This window comes from Penicillium verrucosum (genome assembly GCF_028828655.1).
Source record: "Penicillium verrucosum strain IBT 35672 chromosome Unknown utg000001l_segment0_segment0, whole genome shotgun sequence".
Taxonomy (NCBI): Eukaryota; Fungi; Ascomycota; class Eurotiomycetes; order Eurotiales; family Aspergillaceae; genus Penicillium; species Penicillium verrucosum.
In genome coordinates, this window is record NW_026643210.1 from 11,272,610 (window position 1) to 11,292,694 (window position 20,085).

General features: G+C 41.7%; 7 protein-coding genes across 7 annotated transcripts; 2 read left to right on the forward strand and 5 right to left on the reverse strand.

Moving 5' to 3' along the window:
• Positions 1-5,780: 5,780 nt before the first annotated feature.
• Positions 5,781-6,738, reverse strand: N7516_004130 (DUF3716 domain-containing protein; the record flags this gene model as incomplete). The annotated part of the gene is made up of 2 exons (XM_057216850.1): positions 5,781-6,672; positions 6,725-6,738. 2 exons carry the CDS (start codon positions 6,736-6,738, stop codon positions 5,781-5,783), a joined length of 906 nt encoding a protein of 301 aa, XP_057078733.1.
• Positions 6,739-7,165: 427 nt separating this feature from the next.
• Positions 7,166-7,915, reverse strand: N7516_004131 (DUF3716 domain-containing protein; the record flags this gene model as incomplete). The annotated part of the gene is made up of 1 exon (XM_057216851.1): positions 7,166-7,915. The coding sequence occupies one exon, from the start codon at positions 7,913-7,915 to the stop codon at positions 7,166-7,168; it is 750 nt and encodes a 249-aa protein (XP_057078734.1).
• A 1,337-nt stretch (positions 7,916-9,252) lies between these two features.
• On the reverse strand, positions 9,253-10,305 carry N7516_004132 (uncharacterized protein; the record flags this gene model as incomplete). The annotated part of the gene is made up of 1 exon (XM_057216852.1): positions 9,253-10,305. The coding sequence occupies one exon, from the start codon at positions 10,303-10,305 to the stop codon at positions 9,253-9,255; it is 1,053 nt and encodes a 350-aa protein (XP_057078735.1).
• Positions 10,306-11,609: 1,304 nt separating this feature from the next.
• Positions 11,610-12,451, forward strand: N7516_004133 (uncharacterized protein; the record flags this gene model as incomplete). The annotated part of the gene is made up of 2 exons (XM_057216853.1): positions 11,610-11,741; positions 11,798-12,451. 2 exons carry the CDS (start codon positions 11,610-11,612, stop codon positions 12,449-12,451), a joined length of 786 nt encoding a protein of 261 aa, XP_057078736.1.
• A 662-nt stretch (positions 12,452-13,113) lies between these two features.
• N7516_004134 (uncharacterized protein) lies at positions 13,114-13,770 on the forward strand (the record flags this gene model as incomplete). The annotated part of the gene is made up of 2 exons (XM_057216854.1): positions 13,114-13,407; positions 13,444-13,770. 2 exons carry the CDS (start codon positions 13,114-13,116, stop codon positions 13,768-13,770), a joined length of 621 nt encoding a protein of 206 aa, XP_057078737.1.
• A 727-nt stretch (positions 13,771-14,497) lies between these two features.
• N7516_004135 (RICIN domain-containing protein) lies at positions 14,498-14,944 on the reverse strand (the record flags this gene model as incomplete). Its single annotated transcript, XM_057216855.1, has 1 exon — positions 14,498-14,944. The coding sequence occupies one exon, from the start codon at positions 14,942-14,944 to the stop codon at positions 14,498-14,500; it is 447 nt and encodes a 148-aa protein (XP_057078738.1).
• A 2,439-nt stretch (positions 14,945-17,383) lies between these two features.
• On the reverse strand, positions 17,384-19,312 carry N7516_004136 (Zn(II)2Cys6 transcription factor; the record flags this gene model as incomplete). The annotated part of the gene is made up of 3 exons (XM_057216856.1): positions 17,384-18,582; positions 18,653-18,741; positions 18,792-19,312. The coding sequence occupies 3 exons, from the start codon at positions 19,310-19,312 to the stop codon at positions 17,384-17,386; spliced, it is 1,809 nt and encodes a 602-aa protein (XP_057078739.1).
• Between the last annotated feature and the right edge of the window lie 773 nt (positions 19,313-20,085).

The window sequence follows — 20,085 nt, forward strand, 5'->3', positions numbered from 1 at the left end:
TACTACCGGATTCGACTCCGGGAAGGTAACGAATAGAAGATAGCTTTCCGAATAAGATATAGTTATTTTGAATATATAGTTATACTATTTAGATTATCTAATATACCTATTATCTTTTAAAACTATATTTATACCGCGCTAATAGAGCTAGTTAACGTAATATATATAGTTTATCTAGATAATATCCTAGTATTTACTAAGGATCGAGAATCTTATATAAAAGCCCTTTAATAAGTCTTTAAAAGACTATAGAGAACGGAACTTTATATAAAACTATTAAAATATACTTTCTATTAGAGAGAGGTTGAGTTCCTAAGGTTTATCGTAAATAGATCGGGGGTAAAAATAGACTAAAGCCGCGTCTATATAATCTAAAAATAGAAAGAACTAAAGAGCTATTATAATATCTAAGTCTTCTTAGGATTTTATAATTTCTACTACCGCTTTATAAAGAGATATTCTTAACTATTCCTACTTTTTATATCTATAATAAAAAGAAGTAAAAATAGTAAAAAGCTAGGGTAAGTATAGTTAAATACGACCGAATTATAGGCGTTTTAGTAATTAAAACTTATTTTCTAGTTAGTATCCCTACTATATTATTTTAATCTAGAGAAGTATATTATATTAGAAATAGATACTTTAAATTAGGGTATAAGAGGCGTACTCTTATAGCTAGATTCGGAAGATCGGTAGTACCTAATAATCTTTTAGTTAAAGAAATTTTCGGGCCTAAAACTTAATTATACTACCCTAGATTAAGAGCTTTTCGCTATCGTTTACTCTTTTTAATACTAGTGGTACTATCTAGATAATAGTAAGTATCCTATTAAGATATTATTAGATTATACTAATTTATATATATTTATAATCTAGTAGAAACTTAATAGCCGATAGATATACTAGTATATATTCTTAATACTTTTTAACTTTATTATAAAATATAGGCCTAGAAAAATAAACCTTATAGATAGGCTTTTTAGAATTCTAAATTCCGAATAAGTAATTATAAAAAAGGAATTAATTAGTCTAATTTAAAACTAAATTATAGACGAAAAGACCCTAGCTCTAAAAAAGACCGAAGGGCTAGAGACCCTAACGATCTAAAGTATTATAAAGACCTAAGATCTAAATATAAATTAAAAGTATAAATCTTAAGAATATAACTCGATCGGATTAATAGTAAAATATATCGATACCGATATAAACCTATAGTCTAAATAAAAAGAGCTATATAATAAATTAGATATTCTATTCGATCTAAAGGATACTATAGTAATCTAGTCTATAAATATAGCTACTACTATAAATACTCTCGAATAGATAGGAAAACTCTAATTAGATAACCTAAAAATAATCCGCCGGAAAGGTAACGTATCGGCCTAGAAACCTAATAATAAAGACTAGTTAGTTAACGTCTTAGATTATCTTAGATATTAAAGACGTCTATATATACTAAAAAAGAAGGGTATTTATTAAAAATTAATAATAATATATTATAATAACCCTACTATAGGCTATTTTAAGAAAATAAAGACCGAGGAACTTCTTAAAAGAGATTTCTATTAGATTAACCTATAAGAAAATATAAAAAAATATATAAAATCTTATATAGTATATTAAACTGCCTAAACGCTAAGATATCGCCTTTTTAGTAAGCTTAAATTACTACCGATTCCCTTCCGGTCTTTTACCGAATTATTAATAGACTTTATTATAGGCTTATTTTAATCGATCTAGAAAGAAAAGATAGTTAATATAATTTTAGTAGTTATAGACTATTTTTCGAAATAATATCTTTTCTTTTTAGTTTCGACTATAATAAATACTTCGGAATTAGCCGAGCTATTCTATTAAAGTATTAAATTATAATTCGGACTACTAAATAGTATTATATCCGACTAGAGATTAGTTTTTATAAGTAGGTTTTAGTTAAAATTATATTATATATCCTAGATAAAACTAAGATATTTAATAGCGTTCTACCCTTAGACTAATAGTTAAATAGAGAGGATAAACTAAACGCTTAAATACTATCTTTAGTACTTTATTAATAAGTAATAGAAGATATAGCCTATACTTCTATATACCGCGGAATTCGCCTATAATAATACCGTTAATATAATAACTAGAATATCGCTATTCTAAACTCTATTAGGGTTTAATCTAAACTTCTAAATACGCGCTAAGGATAGTAGCGTTAAGAGGGAGGTACCGGTAGCTTTAGCGAGAATTTAAAAGCTTATAGAACTTCGCGAAAAGCTATAAAAAATATAGAAAATAATAACCGAAATATAGGCGTTTTATTATAATAAACGTTATAAAAAAATAATATTTAAGAAGAACGACCTAGTAGCCTTATTAATAAAAAACCTATAATTAAAAAAAGGTACTATAAAGAAGCTATTACTTTAATAAATCGGATCTTTTAGAATCTTTAAATATATTAGAAAATAGGCGTATCGCCTCCTACTCCCTAGTTAATATATAGCGATCTATAATATTTTCTCTATCTCCTTACTTTAGCTATAGTACTAACGAGAGGGTGAATTAGAATAATTACTATTACTAGAACTAGCGGATAATAATAAATAGGAGATTAAAGAGGTTAAGGATTACTATTAATTTAAAGACGAACTATACTATCTAGTAAAGTAGTATAGCTAGCTATTAGAATATAATTAATAGATACCTAAAAGTATAATAGTAAATACGCTAAAAATTATATTAAAATATTAAAAAACTCTAAGAAAGAAAAAAACCTAAGGGTAGCTATAGCCGCCGAATTAGAACCGGAACTAGCCCGCTATACCCGCGGATCTAGAGAGAATATAGCTAGATATATCTTTAAGAATTATCCTATAATATTAGATACCTAGGAATTATCTTAAATAGCCTAGACTAATTCCTATATATCCTCCCGGAAGGCGACTATCCTAGTATACTAGCTACGCGCTAACTCCTCGGCTATATATAGATAAAGATAGTAACTAGCCTTATTTATAAGTTTCTTATATTTAGGAGCGGTAATAAGAACGGGTAATAAAGGAATTACTAACGAACTATAATTAGATATCTATTAGGAATAAGTATCTCTAGTAGCCTAGGAATAGATTAGAATAAAATCTTAAAGATAAAAGAGAAAATATTTTACCTAAAATATATAGATATTAAAAAGAGAGTAGGTATAATAATAAGACTTTATAAAACTATTAAAACTCGCGATAAAATACTAAATATACGCTATAACGCTAACGACTAGCTTATAGGGTAGCTATAATATAATTATAGTATTCTAGTTATTAATATTAGGCTTAACGTCTTCGCTAAAGCTATTATTAATATTCGTCTAAAAATCCTAAACCTATAATAAATACGCCGAAAGTTTATAGCGGTTCCCCTCGATATCCTTAAGGACCTAAGCGAGATTAGTACGATTTAGTATTAAATCCTTACTAAAGTAGTCTAGAATACTTATTATCTTATAAGACTTATATAACCTATTATAATATTAATAATTCTTCCTATTATATATTTTAGTAAAGTAGCGGATAATAAAAGATCGAAGAGATACCGAATTAATATCTATCTACTCGCGTATAGAAATATATAGGTATATTATATACTAGGTATATTAGCGTAAAATTAGAGAGCGTAGTTTATATAATAAATAACGGATAAGAGGTATAATTATAATTAACCTATAAAATAGTAATAAAGAAGTAAAGGAACGTAAATCTAAAGAAGTAAGAAGATAGAGAGTTATAAAAAGAAAATAAATTAAAGGTTATTAACGCGATAGGGTCTAGATTAGATTTTATATAAAATAGAAAACTATAGATTAAATCTAAAAATATAAGTTATATCTTCTATTTCTATTTACTATCTACTAAAAACTAAAACCTAAAATAATATTAATATATAACCTCCCTACCTATAATTTAAAAAGCGGAATAAGAAAAGAATCCGTTAGATCCTCTACTAAGTCCTTTAGAATAATATCTAGTACTATAAGATCGAAGTATCTAATATATATATTTTAGATTACTACTAAAAGATTATACTTACCTTAGGTCTAAATAATAAAACTATTATCTTCTATTTAGAGATATTATCCTACTTTAGTATAGAACTATTTTTACTACTCTTTTGTTAAAGAAATAAAAAGGCGTAAAATAGGATTTAAGTATATTATATAGCGATTAGCGAGATAGCTATAATACTAAAATAGGTCGTTAGCGAATTACTACTAGGACGAATAATTTCTAAGAATCTATCTTAGCCTCTATAAAATCCTTCTAGTCTTTATCCGAAAACTTATAATTAGACTTATATATTTTATAGATAGTATTAAAGTCTTTAGCTAAGTTAATAATCTCCTTATCTATCTCCTAGAGATATACTATATCTTATATATAATATCTATTTATAGATAACTAGTACTAGGCTACCTACTCTAGAATCGCGATTAATTCGACGCGATCTTCCTATATTTCCTCTAATAGAGGTTTATATATCGATTTTTATTAATTATATTACTAGTATTTTTTAGAGTTAGTCTTATATAAAAAATACTAAATAGAAAAATAGAATTATATTTATTTTAGGAGTAAAATAAATAATTATCGAGCGAAGGTAGCTTATATACTATATATTTTTTAAATAGATTCGATTTCTATAAATAGCGGGTATAGTAAAATCGATACTAAATATTAGGGATAGTTAGGAAATTAGGATCCTTTACTATAAATATATCTATAGTTATATAGCCCTAATACTATAAAGATATAGAAAAATTAGATAAAGATTCGGAACTATTCTAATTATAGCTTCTTTATTATAGAGTACTACCGATATCTCCCCGATACTTTATAGTTATAATCTATTTTAGATATAGATATCCTTATAGGAGAAGGGGGAATAATTATAAAGGATAAAGGTCCTTTTAAAGGTAAAATAGGAACTTAGGCGATATATATATTTATAGAAGTTTCTAATACGTATACGAATCGTACGGGGTTCGTTACCTAATCGGTATCGAACCTTAACACGTATATTTCCTTTTAATCTTAGGTCCCCCTGGGACCCCTGAATTCTAGCAAGAATTAGTCTTAGCACACATAGCCCAATATACCTTTGTTTCCTCCTCTCAAGCCAACGTATCTTACCCGGTTGATAGGCCTTATACCTGAAAACAGTATATTCTTACATTAAGGGCCGTCGGATCGGGGTTTTAGAAGCTAATACTCCGAAATAGGTCGGTACGATATAGGTATTACTCGATATCTATATCGCCTTTATTATCCTCCGAATCCCGAAGGAGGCGGCGTCGCTTATATAGACTTGGCGGCCCGCGAGAGAGGGGAGGACTTAGGAACGCCTCTACCATTTTTCTTACGGACTAGGCACCGAAAGATAGAGGAAAGGATCGTGAGGAAAAAGAATAGGAACAATCCAGAATCTCTAAAGAAAAGTACTAGAGACAGATTTGGTGGTGATTACGATGGAGAAAAAAGAAAGAAAAAAGAAAGGAAAAAGTGTGGCGTCAATTTCTGTCAGAAGGCATTAAGGCATCAACCCCATGGACTGGGTTTTGACCCCTGACACCTATGGGACTGCGTACATGTGCGCGGACCTCTATCTACGTTGCGCCGTATTATTTATGGTAGAAGAGGATAAGATGGCTGAAGGTGAATGTATTCCTCACGTGAAAGATTATGCCAAGGTTTCTGAAAGACAAAACCAAGTGTCTATCTGCCGGCTCGGCAATACATAGAGAGTTACTGGGGCGGCAGCTTCTCCTGCATCTGACTCAACTCCTCCTTGGCATCCTTAAAGCTTCGATCAAGCCTATCGAAGACGGACTTAGTGCGATTTGCCGAGCTCACCATATCATTAATGCTGTTCCGGATGTGGACAACGTCGTTTCTGCGGATGGGTAGTTGGGTGTCGGCTCGAGACTGTGCTGCGTGGAGTTTCTCAGCGGCAGTGCCGGCCGCGGCAACAATGTCGTCCATGTTTGCTTGCAGTTGATTCATAACGAGGGTGATATCAAGGAATGTGTCCGTGATACTGTTAATATCAGCGGCATGGTCGCGGCGAGCACGACTAGCAAGGCGGGACCCCTCTGAGGCTCTCGTAGCTGCCGGTACATCGTATAAACCACTGCCCTGAACCAGGATAGCCTGACCAGGTCCAGAGGCGAGGAGGCTACATGTTGCCCCGCGACCCCGGTAGAGACAACAGCCGCAGCATTTAACAAATCCCGGCACGTCGAAGACAACACAAAGCGGGAATATACCACGGCCCGCAAGACAGTACTCGCAGCGCTCGGTCGCAACCCGGCCAACCATCTGAATAAACAATGCTTCGACGTTTTCAAGCCGTCCGCCAATTTCTTCGTTCCATCTTTCGGAGGTCATTGCCATGGACGCTCTGACAACAGGCTCGCGGAGTTTTTCCATTGGCAGGGTATAGCGAAGTAAGAAGGATTTGATGAGGTCGCCTTCTTTTGCGATACCCCAAGGCAGCCGTTCGAGATACCTTGCCCATTCCCCAGAAGGCGGAATATCGGTGCCTGGCACCCAAATGGTGGGGGCCTGGGGTAGTGGGGCCCGGTCGATGGGGGAGGGACGGACGGGTGGTGGGGGCGGCTCACTGGACGGACCGCTGCTATGATCCATACAGTTAGTGGGACTCTAATAATAGTCGCCGAGTGTCTAACCTTTCGTCCGACATTTTGGATTGGACTGAACTTGATGGACTCGGTGAGGAGTGATTAAATTTGATGAAAAGATGGTGGTATGAAGAGAGAGGAAAGAAGAAAGAAACACCAAAGGAAATGGGGTTGAAGTACTCACGGTCGATGAAAGATCTTCTCAATAACAACCTCCCAAAAGTCTCCTCAATTGTCTCCAAGTCATGCTCAACTCCTCCACATGTCATCCACAACTCTTACACAAGTCAGCCTCGAGTCCTACCAAATAGGCACCAACTATTGTCAGATATACATTAACTCATTCCCGATATACCTCAACCTTTCGTATTTACCTAGGCTATAATGACTCTACGACTCTATTGGAAGGCGATATAACCAATAATAGCACACTTTTGCTTTGATATAATATAATGAATCAGAGGCAATCCTTCCTGCTCAAGGTGTACTTCATTCTGTGCCCGATTGTTGGATAGCCCTTAGGCTTTGCAACAACTCCTCCGCATCCCGGACACCTTTGCTCAGACCGGCCAAGTGGGTTTCTAACCGATTAATAACATCGTGCAATGCCCCTGGATTTGCTGTACTCAACATCCTGGAATCGGGTGTTGGCCTTTTGTTGGTTGTTGCTTCAAGGATGGTCTTGCTTTTCCTCTTCCGGTGTGTGATTTGTCGCTTTGGAATTGCGCTTGTGATACTCGAAAACACACACCGATCCTCCCTTCGCGCCCATAGGCAATTTGAGCAGTATTCCTGGCCCGGAACAAGCACGCATGCAGCAAATTTTCCATCATTCCGCTGGCAGCATTCACATGAGTCCGCAAGGGGAAGCCGTTGTCCCACGGCGTATGCAATCATAGCCTCAGCTGTATGGCGGGCTCTCCCAACTTGGGCGTTGAACTGTTCCCCGTCCACTATCTTCCGCTTGTTGTTCTTTCTGTTTTCCTGTAAGGTTGGCTCCCGAAGGAGCGGCATGGATCCCATATGATATAACAGGCTTCCTGGGGTTTTTCTCTGATTCGTTACCCTCGCCCACGGAGCTATCAGGGCTCTGTTTGCCCAGTAGCCCGGCGCCTTGTCGATTTCTCCGAAGGCTCCATATATTGGGTCCGGGTATACATTCTCTTTGATATCGTCGCCCGGAGGAGAGGAGGTCTTCTCTCCTACAGCACAGCACTCGTTCGCTCGCGGTGCTTCCATGACTGTTGGGATATTAGCCTTATATTCATCTCGCACGGCCAAATCCTTCGGGCCCTATGGCCCTTACCTATTTGCCTTGTTCCCGGCACTTGTCAATGCTCTCAATTTCTGTTGACTTTGTGGAGGGAGAAGTGAGAGGTGATTTTATATGTGGAGGTTATTAGGTGAAACTTGTCAATGCCTGCAATTGGCGTTGACTTTCTAAAGGAACAAGTAAGACGTGGTTTTTTATATGAGGTGGAAGTGAGTGCACCCTCGACTCTGATGTTTGTGAAATATAGAGAATCCAAAGAAATCTGGCCTCCAAACTTGCGAGTGGTAAAGTGAGGCAATTCTTACTTCCTTTTTGATATAGAATATATCACCAGCCATTCCATTCCCATTTACCTGATGCCTTTAGAACTACGATAGACGTAAGGGACGTCCACTGGCGGAGACAAAATTTCCAACGAGAACACTACAAACGGCGCGCCTGGTGAGCCTATGGGTGGTATGTTCGGTAGCTACAGTGCGTTGGCTCGGTTTGCCGATACCACCAAGTATATCTTCGCCTGGATGAGAAGTGGCTACACGAATTTGCATAACTGCGCAAACGGTTGCAATGTTGCTATTTCGCTTTCTCTGATAAGTATACCAACGCTGGCGCCTAGGCCACGTCTGGGGTTGTCACCGAGGATGGAGATATCCAGGTCAACTGGGTGACCTCTGGATCGAAAGATTGCTCAAATGCTTATGCTCCCGCCTTTGGAAGTAGCAATGCCCTCGTCACCTGGGAGGAGATCTCGAGCCCTACTTATGACTTCATTGCCATAGGATGCTGTGGTGCGAAGGTGTATATTACGAAGGGGCATAGCGCTCACGGGTCGCATGACGTAATTGTTGCCTTGATGCCTGGATTTGGCACGGCAGAAAAATAAAAATACCTGAATTGCTATTACAGAGCCCTTAGTAAGCAAAGCACCCCTAGTTCTAGTAGCCTTAGACAGAGCAGAAAAATGAAGCTTTTCTCACATCAATCTGTACCATTGCTCAAAAACTGATTTGTTAATTACGGAACAAAATGAGAGTATCCATCAATTTCTCAATTAAAGTAGCAGACGGCAAGTAGGCTGTAAGAAACAGCCGCAAGTGAGGCCGTTCTTGGCCGTCGATTTGCCGGTGTTTCGCCACGGAGTCCAGAATCTAATAAATAACTACTATGTGGATATCTGTCAAAAAGGAAGCAAAGGAAGCTTTGATTTCAACTTGTCAATAATACATGAGGACGCAGTGATAAGACATGTAGCAATAATGATCAGGCTTCCAGAAAGACATGGCGGCAGCACTCAGCAAGATCCTCAGCCGTGAACGTAATGTTTTTTTTTTTCTCTCGTGTTAGGGGTTGGCCGGCGGCGCATGACGGATGCGAAATCTAATACCAGCGGAGCATTCAAATCGCTTGAGGTGATAACGATCTCGTGGACCGCTGAATGATGTAGCGCTATTAGGGAGTCCAGCGGAGCATTCACGTCGCTTGGGGTGATAACGATCTCGTGGGCCGCCGTATGACGCAGCACTATTAGGGAGTCTGTTTGAGATAGCGTAGGATTGGATAGCAGAGTACGCTCGGCCTCCGCTTGTAGTCCACGGGTCATTCTGGGGGTAGTTGGTCTAAGACTATAGAGTTTGATGGTGACTCTGCGCTCAGGGGATCTTCGGATATGAAAGAGTAGAACCATGTTGACTTTGTAGTCGGAATTTGCGAACCACCAATATGCGTCGGCTCGCAGTTGCGCTTCTGATTCGGAAAGACCTGTCTCGATAACAAGCGAAGGCCATTCCTGAGCGGAAGAAGCATCCCACGACGGGGTAAGAGACTGGTCGGCTTCCTTAGCACATGAGTTTCCGTGGTACCGGGTGGCTGCGTTCAAGGTATAAGCTCTTGGACGAATTCCCATGTCGAGTAGCTTCTCGACAAGTTCACATGTAAATGACTGCGTTACCCGCTCGTGAGCTCCTGACGGCATTATTCGAAGGACTCCTTTCTGGTGCTGTGCATCAAGTGTCAATCTGTAGGGAACCTCAAGGGGATTTCGATCCCCAGCTATTAGCTCTTGCACTTGTGGGGATAGGTTCAACACGATGATAAACTGGTTTGCGTAAGACGTATCAGAGTTGATTTGAAGATGGACATCTTTCGCAGTTTGTTGAAGGGTAGAAATGGAAGGGGTAGACAACACCACAGCACCCGGGATTTCAAATGGCAGGTGCGAATAATAGATACCCGCTACCTCGACCTCGACCTGCGAGGTTCGAGGCGCAACATCTGACTTGGTCCTATTGAGGGACTTCGCCGAGTCGACGTCCTTTGCAGCTAAGGAGGAAACTGTGGATAATGGCCGAGACAGCATATTGGCTAAACAGTGGTGTATAGTGAAAGGGAGATAAGACAGAAGAAGAGAAGTGAGAAGGCTATTAACAAAGGGGGACTGAAATGGAGGAGGAAGGTACGTTATCGATAAGAGTGACGGCAAAATTACCCTAGGACAGGGACAGGACCATATTGTGTGACGTAAGTCTAGGGCAGGCGGCCAGCAGCTGTTGCCCTGCTTGCTGTAACGGGCTGGCCAAGGAGACTATTACTAATACCTGACTAAGCTCAGGGACCCCCTATACCTTTATCTTACGTAGCTCCTACCATAGGAATAGGATCATCTTGATTCCTCCCTGACTATTCCATAACACTTGCCGTTGTGTAGAATACTCCGTAAATCTTAATACCGAGGCTGACTGGCTTTATATGGCTATCCATATATGTACCATACAAAGTTAGCTTAGAAAGTGTGGAGGGACGATCTGCCGACTAACTACCTCTTAAGGGGCTTTTGCCTAAGGCATTAATTAAGGCCTAAGGCCAGCGGCAGCTAACGCCCGCCCACGTGGGCCATCCAAACCAGTAGGCGGTACAATTTTGCCCGAAAATGGGTGCTATATTGAACTTTAAGGATGTCCTTTCGCCCTTCGGGGCATATGGTCAAATGAAAATATACAGAGAAGATTAGCATGGCCCCTGCACTAAGGATGACACGCTCAATCAAAGAGAAGCTACCTATTTTTTTTTTTCTTTTACATGTCTTTCGTTATGGAGATAAGGTGAGGCTTTTATTCTATATTAAAAGGTACAATTTTGCTATTTTGCTATTTCGATATTAGGAGGCACGTGCCATTCTGCACGGTCGGTGTTCGATTTACACCATGCGCGAATGCAGAACTGACTTTGAATATTATTTATCACTACCTTCACTCGCGAAGCACTGTCCACGTTGTTACAGCATCATCATCCCAAGCTTTGATCAACGCTGCTTCGTATTGTTTTTTCTTGCATATTTTCAGGTCTCGGGACGAGACCTTTGTTTGTAGGGGCATAATGTTACCATCACGTGACTAGTCACATGAAGAGAGCCCCCCCTCATTAGCTAGCTTGACTACATAAATCACATCAATCTGTACCACCTCCGGTATTGCTCCGTCTTCTTTTTGCTTTATGTTCTAAGACCCTCGGCCGCCCCACATTCAGGCCCCACTTAAGCGGCAACGATCCGAATCATGTGTCCAAAGATCATCGAACCCCACACGCTTTCTTTTACTTCCCTTGTCTTTCGCATCACCCAAAAGCGAACCACGACTTGATTACTTTCTGTCATATTACACTAAAATGTTTCGACGGCCACGCGAAACCCAGCCTGACCCCATTACCTCCGAAATCGGCGAGATACTTGCACCTCTGGATATCTTTCCATGGGGCCCGCTTGCAATGAACTACTTGGGCGTTCCCATTGTATTTGGTGTAAGTTCGTTTATCACTAATTTGACATCGCACCATCCACTAACCAACCCTTATAGACTGCCATGATTGCTGTCCACGACAAGGATTACGAGACAGTATGCGAGATGCTAACGGACTCTGGTTTCCATGTCACGGTGCCTGACCGTAGGCCTGCCCCCGAGTTATTGGCAAGGCTCCCAGATCCAGACAAGGTCATGAAGAAGGTGAACAAAAAATATGAACGTCTAGATAAATCTACCACACACTTCGACTATCCAATCAACTATCACCTAGCAGGGCGTCTCAAGCTGATTGTGGTCCCAAATTCCTTTGCAAATCTCCCCACACCAGATGTGGCTGGCGAGTCGAACCTGGATCCCACCCCTTCCAAACAATACGACGTTTACGGCAACATATTTCATCCACTGGAAGAGGCGTTGGTTGAAAGTATGGCTAAGGGTGTTGTAAATGATGAGGATGACGAAAATGCCCCTACTTCAATTTGGGGAGATACACTAAGTACCTGGATAGCTATGATGGTGTCATACCTCGAGGTCGACAATGACATTTTTGATAACTGCCCGGACGAACGAGCTGTGAATTGGTTCAGTGTGCAGTATGGTCGGATACACGAAGAAAAGTTCGGCCCCTGGGACAGACGTGTCTCAAAACGACTGGGTTCAGGAAGGGAAACGCTGGTAGATATGAGGGGCAACCCGTTGCCTGAATGAGCTGTGCAGGATTAGATCTTCTCCATTCAATACACGGTGGCGGATCTGGAAGCATATTGATAGACCTCCAAAGGCTTGCAAGAGAGTAGACAATAAACGATATTTAGTTGACTTACTGGGTTTCTCTTATGACGCAGATAGCCCATGTATGTTGATTAAAAGGCCCGGATAAATATGAATCAAAGGTCCACACCTCAAAGATATCTAACGTGTATCTAAAAGGTATTTTAGAAGACATGGCCAGGCCACATAAGCGGCCAACTATTCTTGTGTGGGTGATTACGAAGTCGGCGCTTAAACCTTCGAAACGAAACGTCATTGGCTGTAGAATAGTACAGGAGGGGTTCTTTGCATTGATTTCAGAATTCTGTCACATTGATGCCTCAGGTAATGAGGCTATAAGGTTGCTATTCTTAATGCAAATTTCCAGGGTTCTTGAGACAGCCTTCTTGGGTAAGACGCATAGGTCCCCCTGCTCTTCACCATCATTTATCTTCCTTTTTATTTCGCTCTCAGTACCTCTCTTGCATTCCCCATATAACCTCTTGACCTCTGGTCACATCTTCTATCAGACTTGCATCGCGAATTCCTCCACCATTTTCTGGCATTCCCCTCACTTTACCTCGCCAACACTCACCGCCGGAATATTAGAGAAAACCGACATGTCTGTGCTTCTTCAGACCCAGCTAGAGCATGTCGCTGCGACCATTGCGCAGAGGCTAGACACTTTGAAAGTTGACTATGCCATGATGGGTGGTGCCGCCGTGTGCCTTATGGCACCTGATCCGCAGCACGCTACGGAAGATGTGGACCTGGTGATCCGTGTCGATCACCGATCCATCACTGCAGACCTCCTTAAGAACAAGCTCTTGACATCCTTCCCTTCCGACTTCGCCCCCGTCAGTCAATTCGGCCACAATATCCCGGGATACAAGCTACGATTGCCCGGAGGCGCGGTGCGTCTTGTCGAGCTCGAAGTATTCGATTACTAGAGCTGGCCAAACCGACCCCAATACGATCTTCAAACCGCCGCTCGAGTGACACAGAACATCAACGGATACCAGGTCAAGTCTTTTAGTGCTGAATGGATCATACGCGAGAAGATCCGATCGCAGTACCAGCGCCATGGTGCCAAGCAGGCAGTTGATCTCCAAGACGTAGAGAACCTGCTGAGCTATGCTATCCCTGGTAAATCGGAGCTTGACTTTGATGATGATCAGAAACTGCAAGACGCCTTGGCAACACTTTTGAAGCGTAAGCCCAAACTGCGCGGCGACTTGAAGGAGGCTTTCCAATGCCAGGCTGTCTTCGGCAATTAGTAAGACTCAATTGCTTTTCTCTCTTCTCGGCCATGTTGCTAATTGGATAGAATTGCTTCGTCTAGACGATGATACTTCAATAATTGCAATACGATATGACATACCAAGGAGACGAGGCCAGGATGGTTCAGGGACTCGGACAAAGAGTTTATGTAGGATAAAGAGCAATACTCCAAGAGTTAGGCTACGACTAAGCCTATCCCGCGTGAGCAGCCAGAAGAGAGTCTATTTTACAAGCTCGATACACTTGAAGGAGCTATGCCAGACATGACTTAAGCCACTTAGCCCGTTTGCAAGCTGACCGACGAGAGGACTTGGGTTTTAAATTCCACAGATCCTAACTTTTAGTTTGCCAAAGGACTATTACTGAGATCACCTACGACTATATATATATATTACATTCATTTAGTATAGGTATTACAGTGAACCAACCTATAATGCGATATGTGCGCTTTGATTGACAACGAACCAAATGAGGCTCATATACTCTAAGCATGTTTGAGAGGAGATCATGAATATGAGCCATTCGTATGCATAACATACACCATTCTCAGTCTATAGCTTTCAAGTCTTCCAGGAACCATCGAGATTTATGGCTGTGTGGAAGATCCATCATTTCCCTCGTCAAACAACCGCCCTCGTATCACCAAGTTGAAAAGAATATCTCTTTCTTTCCCTGGATTTCATCAGCTTGATTGTTTTCTTATAGCAATATCTCCATGACTTACTATAGAGCCGGCTTAAATAAGAACACCTCGTTAGGGCTCTGATCCCATTCAGCAAGTTGCAAATCATCCCCATCGGTGCGCAAGAAGTATCCGGACTTCTTTGCAACGAGCTGATAGCTGTCATCACCAACAAGCTCGGTGGTGTAAACCTCCTGCTCCGATCCGAGGATACAAGGAGAACCTGCTTCATCGCCACAGTTGATGAAGTTACCGGCAGGGTCGGCAATCAGGAAATCGCGCTTGCTGTCGCTGCTTTGAGTGAAGTGCCAAGTTTGGGAAGATTCACCATCCCGCTTGGCTTCGAATGTCACAGCCCCACCGATCCCGGTCTGGGTCAAGACTTCATTGTCTTCGAGACTAGATCCGATTGTATAACTCCCCTCCTCAAGACTGACGGCTGACTGGCAAAGGGTCGCCAAGATACTGAGAACAAGGGAGGTCTTCATATTGATAAAATAGTAAATTGAAGGTAGGAAACAAGATATGTGGAGATGATTGAAGTTATTCAAAAGGTTGAGTTGTTTTGGAGTAGGTTCGGTCAGGAATTCTGCAATTTATATATTCCCTCTGTTTACACAAAACATTTATTCTGGTTGCAGAGGTGATCTTCATTAGATTGTATAGACTAGCGATATGCATATCCTAATATTTTCTAAAATATGCATACGACCCCACTCTTCAGCTGCTATGTTGTACACAAGTCCACTGCTATATGCAAGGGGGAGAAGCCCTAAGTGCACATGCTTCACCCCTTTTTGAGCTGAGAGATTGTCCCGAGATCTGATCCATCTGAGCAGAACCTATTCTAAGCGCTTGGGATATATTTCTGGCAATAGTTACGCTAGCATAGCATTCGGAAGCACACTACGCTAGGTACGACCTCGTTGCCACTGAACTCCCATATCAAGTACACAGTGGTAGGCAAGAAGTTACTCCGTACATATACAGAAGAGCTGACGCCACTCTGATAGCCCACATTCACCCTACAATTGGGGCGTTCCAGAAAAAACAAATTAATTGACGAGGGGTTACGGAGTATTATATTCTCACTCGGCACTTTTCCTTGCGGTGAATTATGGTTTCTCATTCATCTCAGGCTGCGGAAGATTGCCTAGACATTGCTATTGACGATCGTGGTAATTTGATCATTTTGAATAGCTTTGGTAGCTGTGGGAGAACCGGCATCTGCAAGGATGCGGGGTGCTCGAAGGAAATCGGAATTCCCTGAATTTAATTCCAAGCTTGGGAGTCTACCTGGTGAACTGTAGACGACAGTGGTCAGTATGCATTGAGCGATGTCAAGTAATGGTTCTTAAAGCATTTCTTAACCACGTATTGGTATGTGGAGTACATTAGCACGGTCTGAAAATTTAGGGGGCTCTATTGTAGCCCTGGAGGTACTAGTGAATTATATACGGTCCAAATTTGGGAAAGATGGCTGGCCCGGAAGGTGCGTAAAGGTGGGTACAAGAAGTAAAGTTGAAATTAGACTCTTTTTTTGGTGGGGTGCGACCGGCGGACTTTAATACAGGCCCCGATACCGATCTGTATCAGTCTTATCTTAGCAGCCTAGTAGTAAGAATTCAATACCGTATCTGTAATTACCATTTAGTATTTAAAATCGCAGGCATAAAAAATGGTAAAGCAGCTCTAGGAATCACTTGTGTATGCTGTACATATTCCTAGGATTTACAGTCCTGTGAAACGGGCCAGTATATTATCATCTAAGGAGACTAGAAAGGGCAACTATACTACGACGCATTATTGTACGCGGTTGAGATTTAGTGGAGTACAAATGGAGAGTACGGAGTATAAGTAGGCGAAATCTGAAGGGAATCGGAGGAATAGGGAAGGAGAGAGGTAGAGAAATGAGTATGAAGATGGAACTCGCAGTTTTGATAGGGGAGGTGGGCTAGAACTGCCAAGGCCCAATCTTCGGACGTGAAGCTATTCTTCCCTGTTGGATGTACTGTCGGAGTAGGCGCATGTCTCTGTGGATCACCATGCCGTCCATCTTCCTCCGGCAGTTTTAGATACGACATCTAAGAACACAAATATGTTTCAGGCCAGGGCCCTCTTAGAAGTCCTAACTTCTCGTGTTTCTATCCCCAGATATACAGTCATGCGTAAGAGCACTAATCTGACTGCATTATAGTCAAGGATGTCCCTAGAACGGCCAGTAAAAGAACAAAGAAGTACAGTAAGGAGATGCAAGAGATCCAAGTCTAGACTCTGTGATCACCCCCAATACACTTAAAAGAAATAAAATCCGATACTGTACAAGGATGAAGACCCAATTCCTATTCGGCAACACAGGAAACCCAAGGGAAATCTGAATATATACAATTACCTAAAACCAAATAACAAGACCAGACCTGGCCTGGTCATATTCCTCCAAGCACAAGAACGCCTCCATCAACTCATGAGATCATCCAACCTCTCGACATCTCTCATCCACAGAAATAACACCAACTCCACTTTTTTTTTTTTTTGAATCGGGAGCCTTTTTTTTGGAAGGAACGGCTTGGCTAATATGTCTTTTGACACTGAGAGTCCACGACGCACCGATGCTCGCAAACCGAAAGAAAAGAATAGAAAAACACCGACGCAAAATTAATAGTACCCCCGGCCACCGAGATGCAAATACATATGCATCATCATCATCATCACAGTCACAATAACAATCAAATCAAAACGCAACATGGTACAGCCTCATCTGAGGGGTAATCGTCGGGTCCCAGTATGGGACAAAGGGAGAATTCCCTTCCAAGACGGGAATAATCAACAAGGAGAGAGCAAGGAAATAGACAAGGTAAAGTAAATAGAAAACCACAGGGTATCAGAAGGGTAAGAGGAGAAGAAAGCAGGATATGGGAGAGGACGATTCAAGTAATCAAGAAATCCATATTCATATCACGTATGATCTTTTCCCAGTCCCAGCTATCCTGCATCCGGGTATCCATAATCTCCCAAACCCGCGTAACGACCTTGAAAGCAGGCTCGATGTTTCGCAGGTTAGAGTAGGACTTGAGATTCTCGAAGCCCTGCGTGATGCGTTGGCGCTGCTCGGTCAAGAACGCAGAACAACCCAGCAAGAACAGTGGCATCAACACAATACTAAAAGCGGATGCATCCTGTGGCAGTTGGTCCAGGTAGTCTAGTCCGTCGTTGACAACCTGTGCGATTTTATCGCTCGGTCGCGAGGGCCGGATCGTCCGGTACAGGTACACCCAGGTTGACTGACGGTATAGCTGGGCCAGACACCAGTTCGGGGTGTCGGGCTCGTGCGAGGTCTCCCAAGTACGGATGGCCATATCAATGGAGACTGCTTCGCTCAGTGTCTGGTAGTCCACTGCTGGCTCATAGCCCTCGTTGAAGCGTTCGCGGATACGGTCGCGGAGCTGGGTTATCTGCGAGATGTAGTTGAAGAGACCATCAAACACGCCGAGAAACATCCCAGCTGACACGCCGGGTACACAATCGGGCATGTGCAGGTCGTTTTGCAAGAAATTTGGACGGCGGTCAAGCGAGGTGAGGGAGTTTGAGACGTCGTGGTACTGGAAGAACTCGACGATGAACTGGCGGAATTTTTCATTCCGTGGCTGTTGTGACAGTAGCAGATACCGGGCGGCATCCATGTGCGGTCGGTATTCGCCGTTTGTTTCACCTTCACAGATGGTGTTCAAGCTGAGGGCGATGGTGGATGCGATGATCGGGTCCTCGACTAACAATCGATCATCCTCGTCGGGGCTCTTGGCTGATGATGACGCATTGATATTGTCTTTCAGATCTTGGATAGCGTGATGAAAATGAAAGTACTTTCGCTCTCTCAGCTTGGGTTCGGGATCCAAACCTGAGAGATGCGATCCGGACAAGCACATTAGCGAGTGCATCAGCCCCCTGTGTTGTGTCGCCATCGGCAGAAGAATCTCCTTGAATGGATTTGAATCATCGTTTATGAGGGTCAGCACGCGACTGAAACCGTACACAAAATGGTCTAAAAAGCGACGGTCGACATCCGTTTCGATGCCGTCGATGAGGAGGGGTAAACTGCGCGGGACGGCTGTAAGAGATTGGGATCGAGCTACAGAAAAAGAAAAAAAGGAAGTTAGTGCATCAGGAACAGTCAAAATCAAAATGTAGAATGCACCTACCATCAGCCATTCTCTGTCTTCCACTCTTCCAAATCTCCTTGAGTGGATAGCCTTCGCAAACGACGGCATTCTTCTGGCAGTTTTGACAACTATCCCGTGTTAGACAAAACAACTCACTAGTCGCAACACAATAACTCACGAAGGCTTCGTCTCATCACACTTCTTCTTTCTCCTTCGACAGGTTATACAACCAGTCTTGGAGCGACCTTTAGTGATCTTGGCCTGACCTCCGGGGGTTGGTAGCGGATGTTTGCGCGGGCGACCACGTTTCCGTGGAACAGCAGCGGGAGCGCCCGACTCCACATCCGCCTGTTTGATACTCAACAAGTCATCGTCGAGTTCTTCCAGTTCTTCCACTTTAGGCATCTCCATAATATCATCCAATTGCGCTATGTCGAAATGCGAATATTCCTTCACCTGTTCATAATCTTGGTGCTCTTGGTCGACCGACGGCGATTTCTCGCCATTCCAATCCAGTGAATCGATTGAAGCATCATCGGTGCTAACACCGGTGCTGGCGCTGGATGTGCTTCCTCGGATAACGGAGCCCCGGATACTTAATGAAGGTATGGGAATATCCGATCGGTTGTGACTCTCTCTCTGAATGTCAGAGTCATTCAAATCCGGATGGGTAAAATATGAGGTATGCATGGACAACATTGAAGGAAGGGCATCCGATAAGAGCCCAGATGCACACTCTCTGCTGACGAGAGGGGGTGGAAGGCGGGCTGTCGGGTATAAATGGAGGGGAAGGTACGAAGTACGGGAAAATGTGCTTGGTCCACCACAGTGCGTGTGATCAGAGAATACACTTTTTTTTCCGTTAGGAAATTCAACAAAATAGTAGTTGAGCAAAAAGACAAAAACAAAAACTAGTTCGATCTGAAGGACATTAAGGACATTAATATATACAAATGAGCAGCCTACTAGGTTCTTAGTGTAGAGTATAAAGGCTTGGGTGAATCTAATGCGTAATAGTTTCTAGCTATGAACGCATTAGCCTATAAAATTATAGCCAAGTTAATATTGGAGCCATTAAAAAAAATAAAAAACAAAATAAAATAAAAAGGATATTTATTTATTTAATAAATAATCTATAAATTCTATGTACAGAGTACTACTTATTCCCTCTTCCCTTATAAACTTTGTATGCGGGGGAGGCTGCCAAGCATGTTGGATCTGATGCTCTGATTTGCAGTGAAGAAGCCCCAAAAAAAGCAAATTGACCAGGGCATCGTTATGGGGTTTTGCGTTTTGTTTGCTTTTGGAGACTGTTTTTATATTTCAAATATTTTTCTTTTGACTTTTCTTTTCTCTTGGAAATGACCCGTTGCCTTGGGGTCGGCTTCTAATCTATATCCGTCAAGTCCTCAATATGATTCTTGTCTTGCGTACAATATAGTAGTCAATGCAGTACTCCATACTCCGTACAT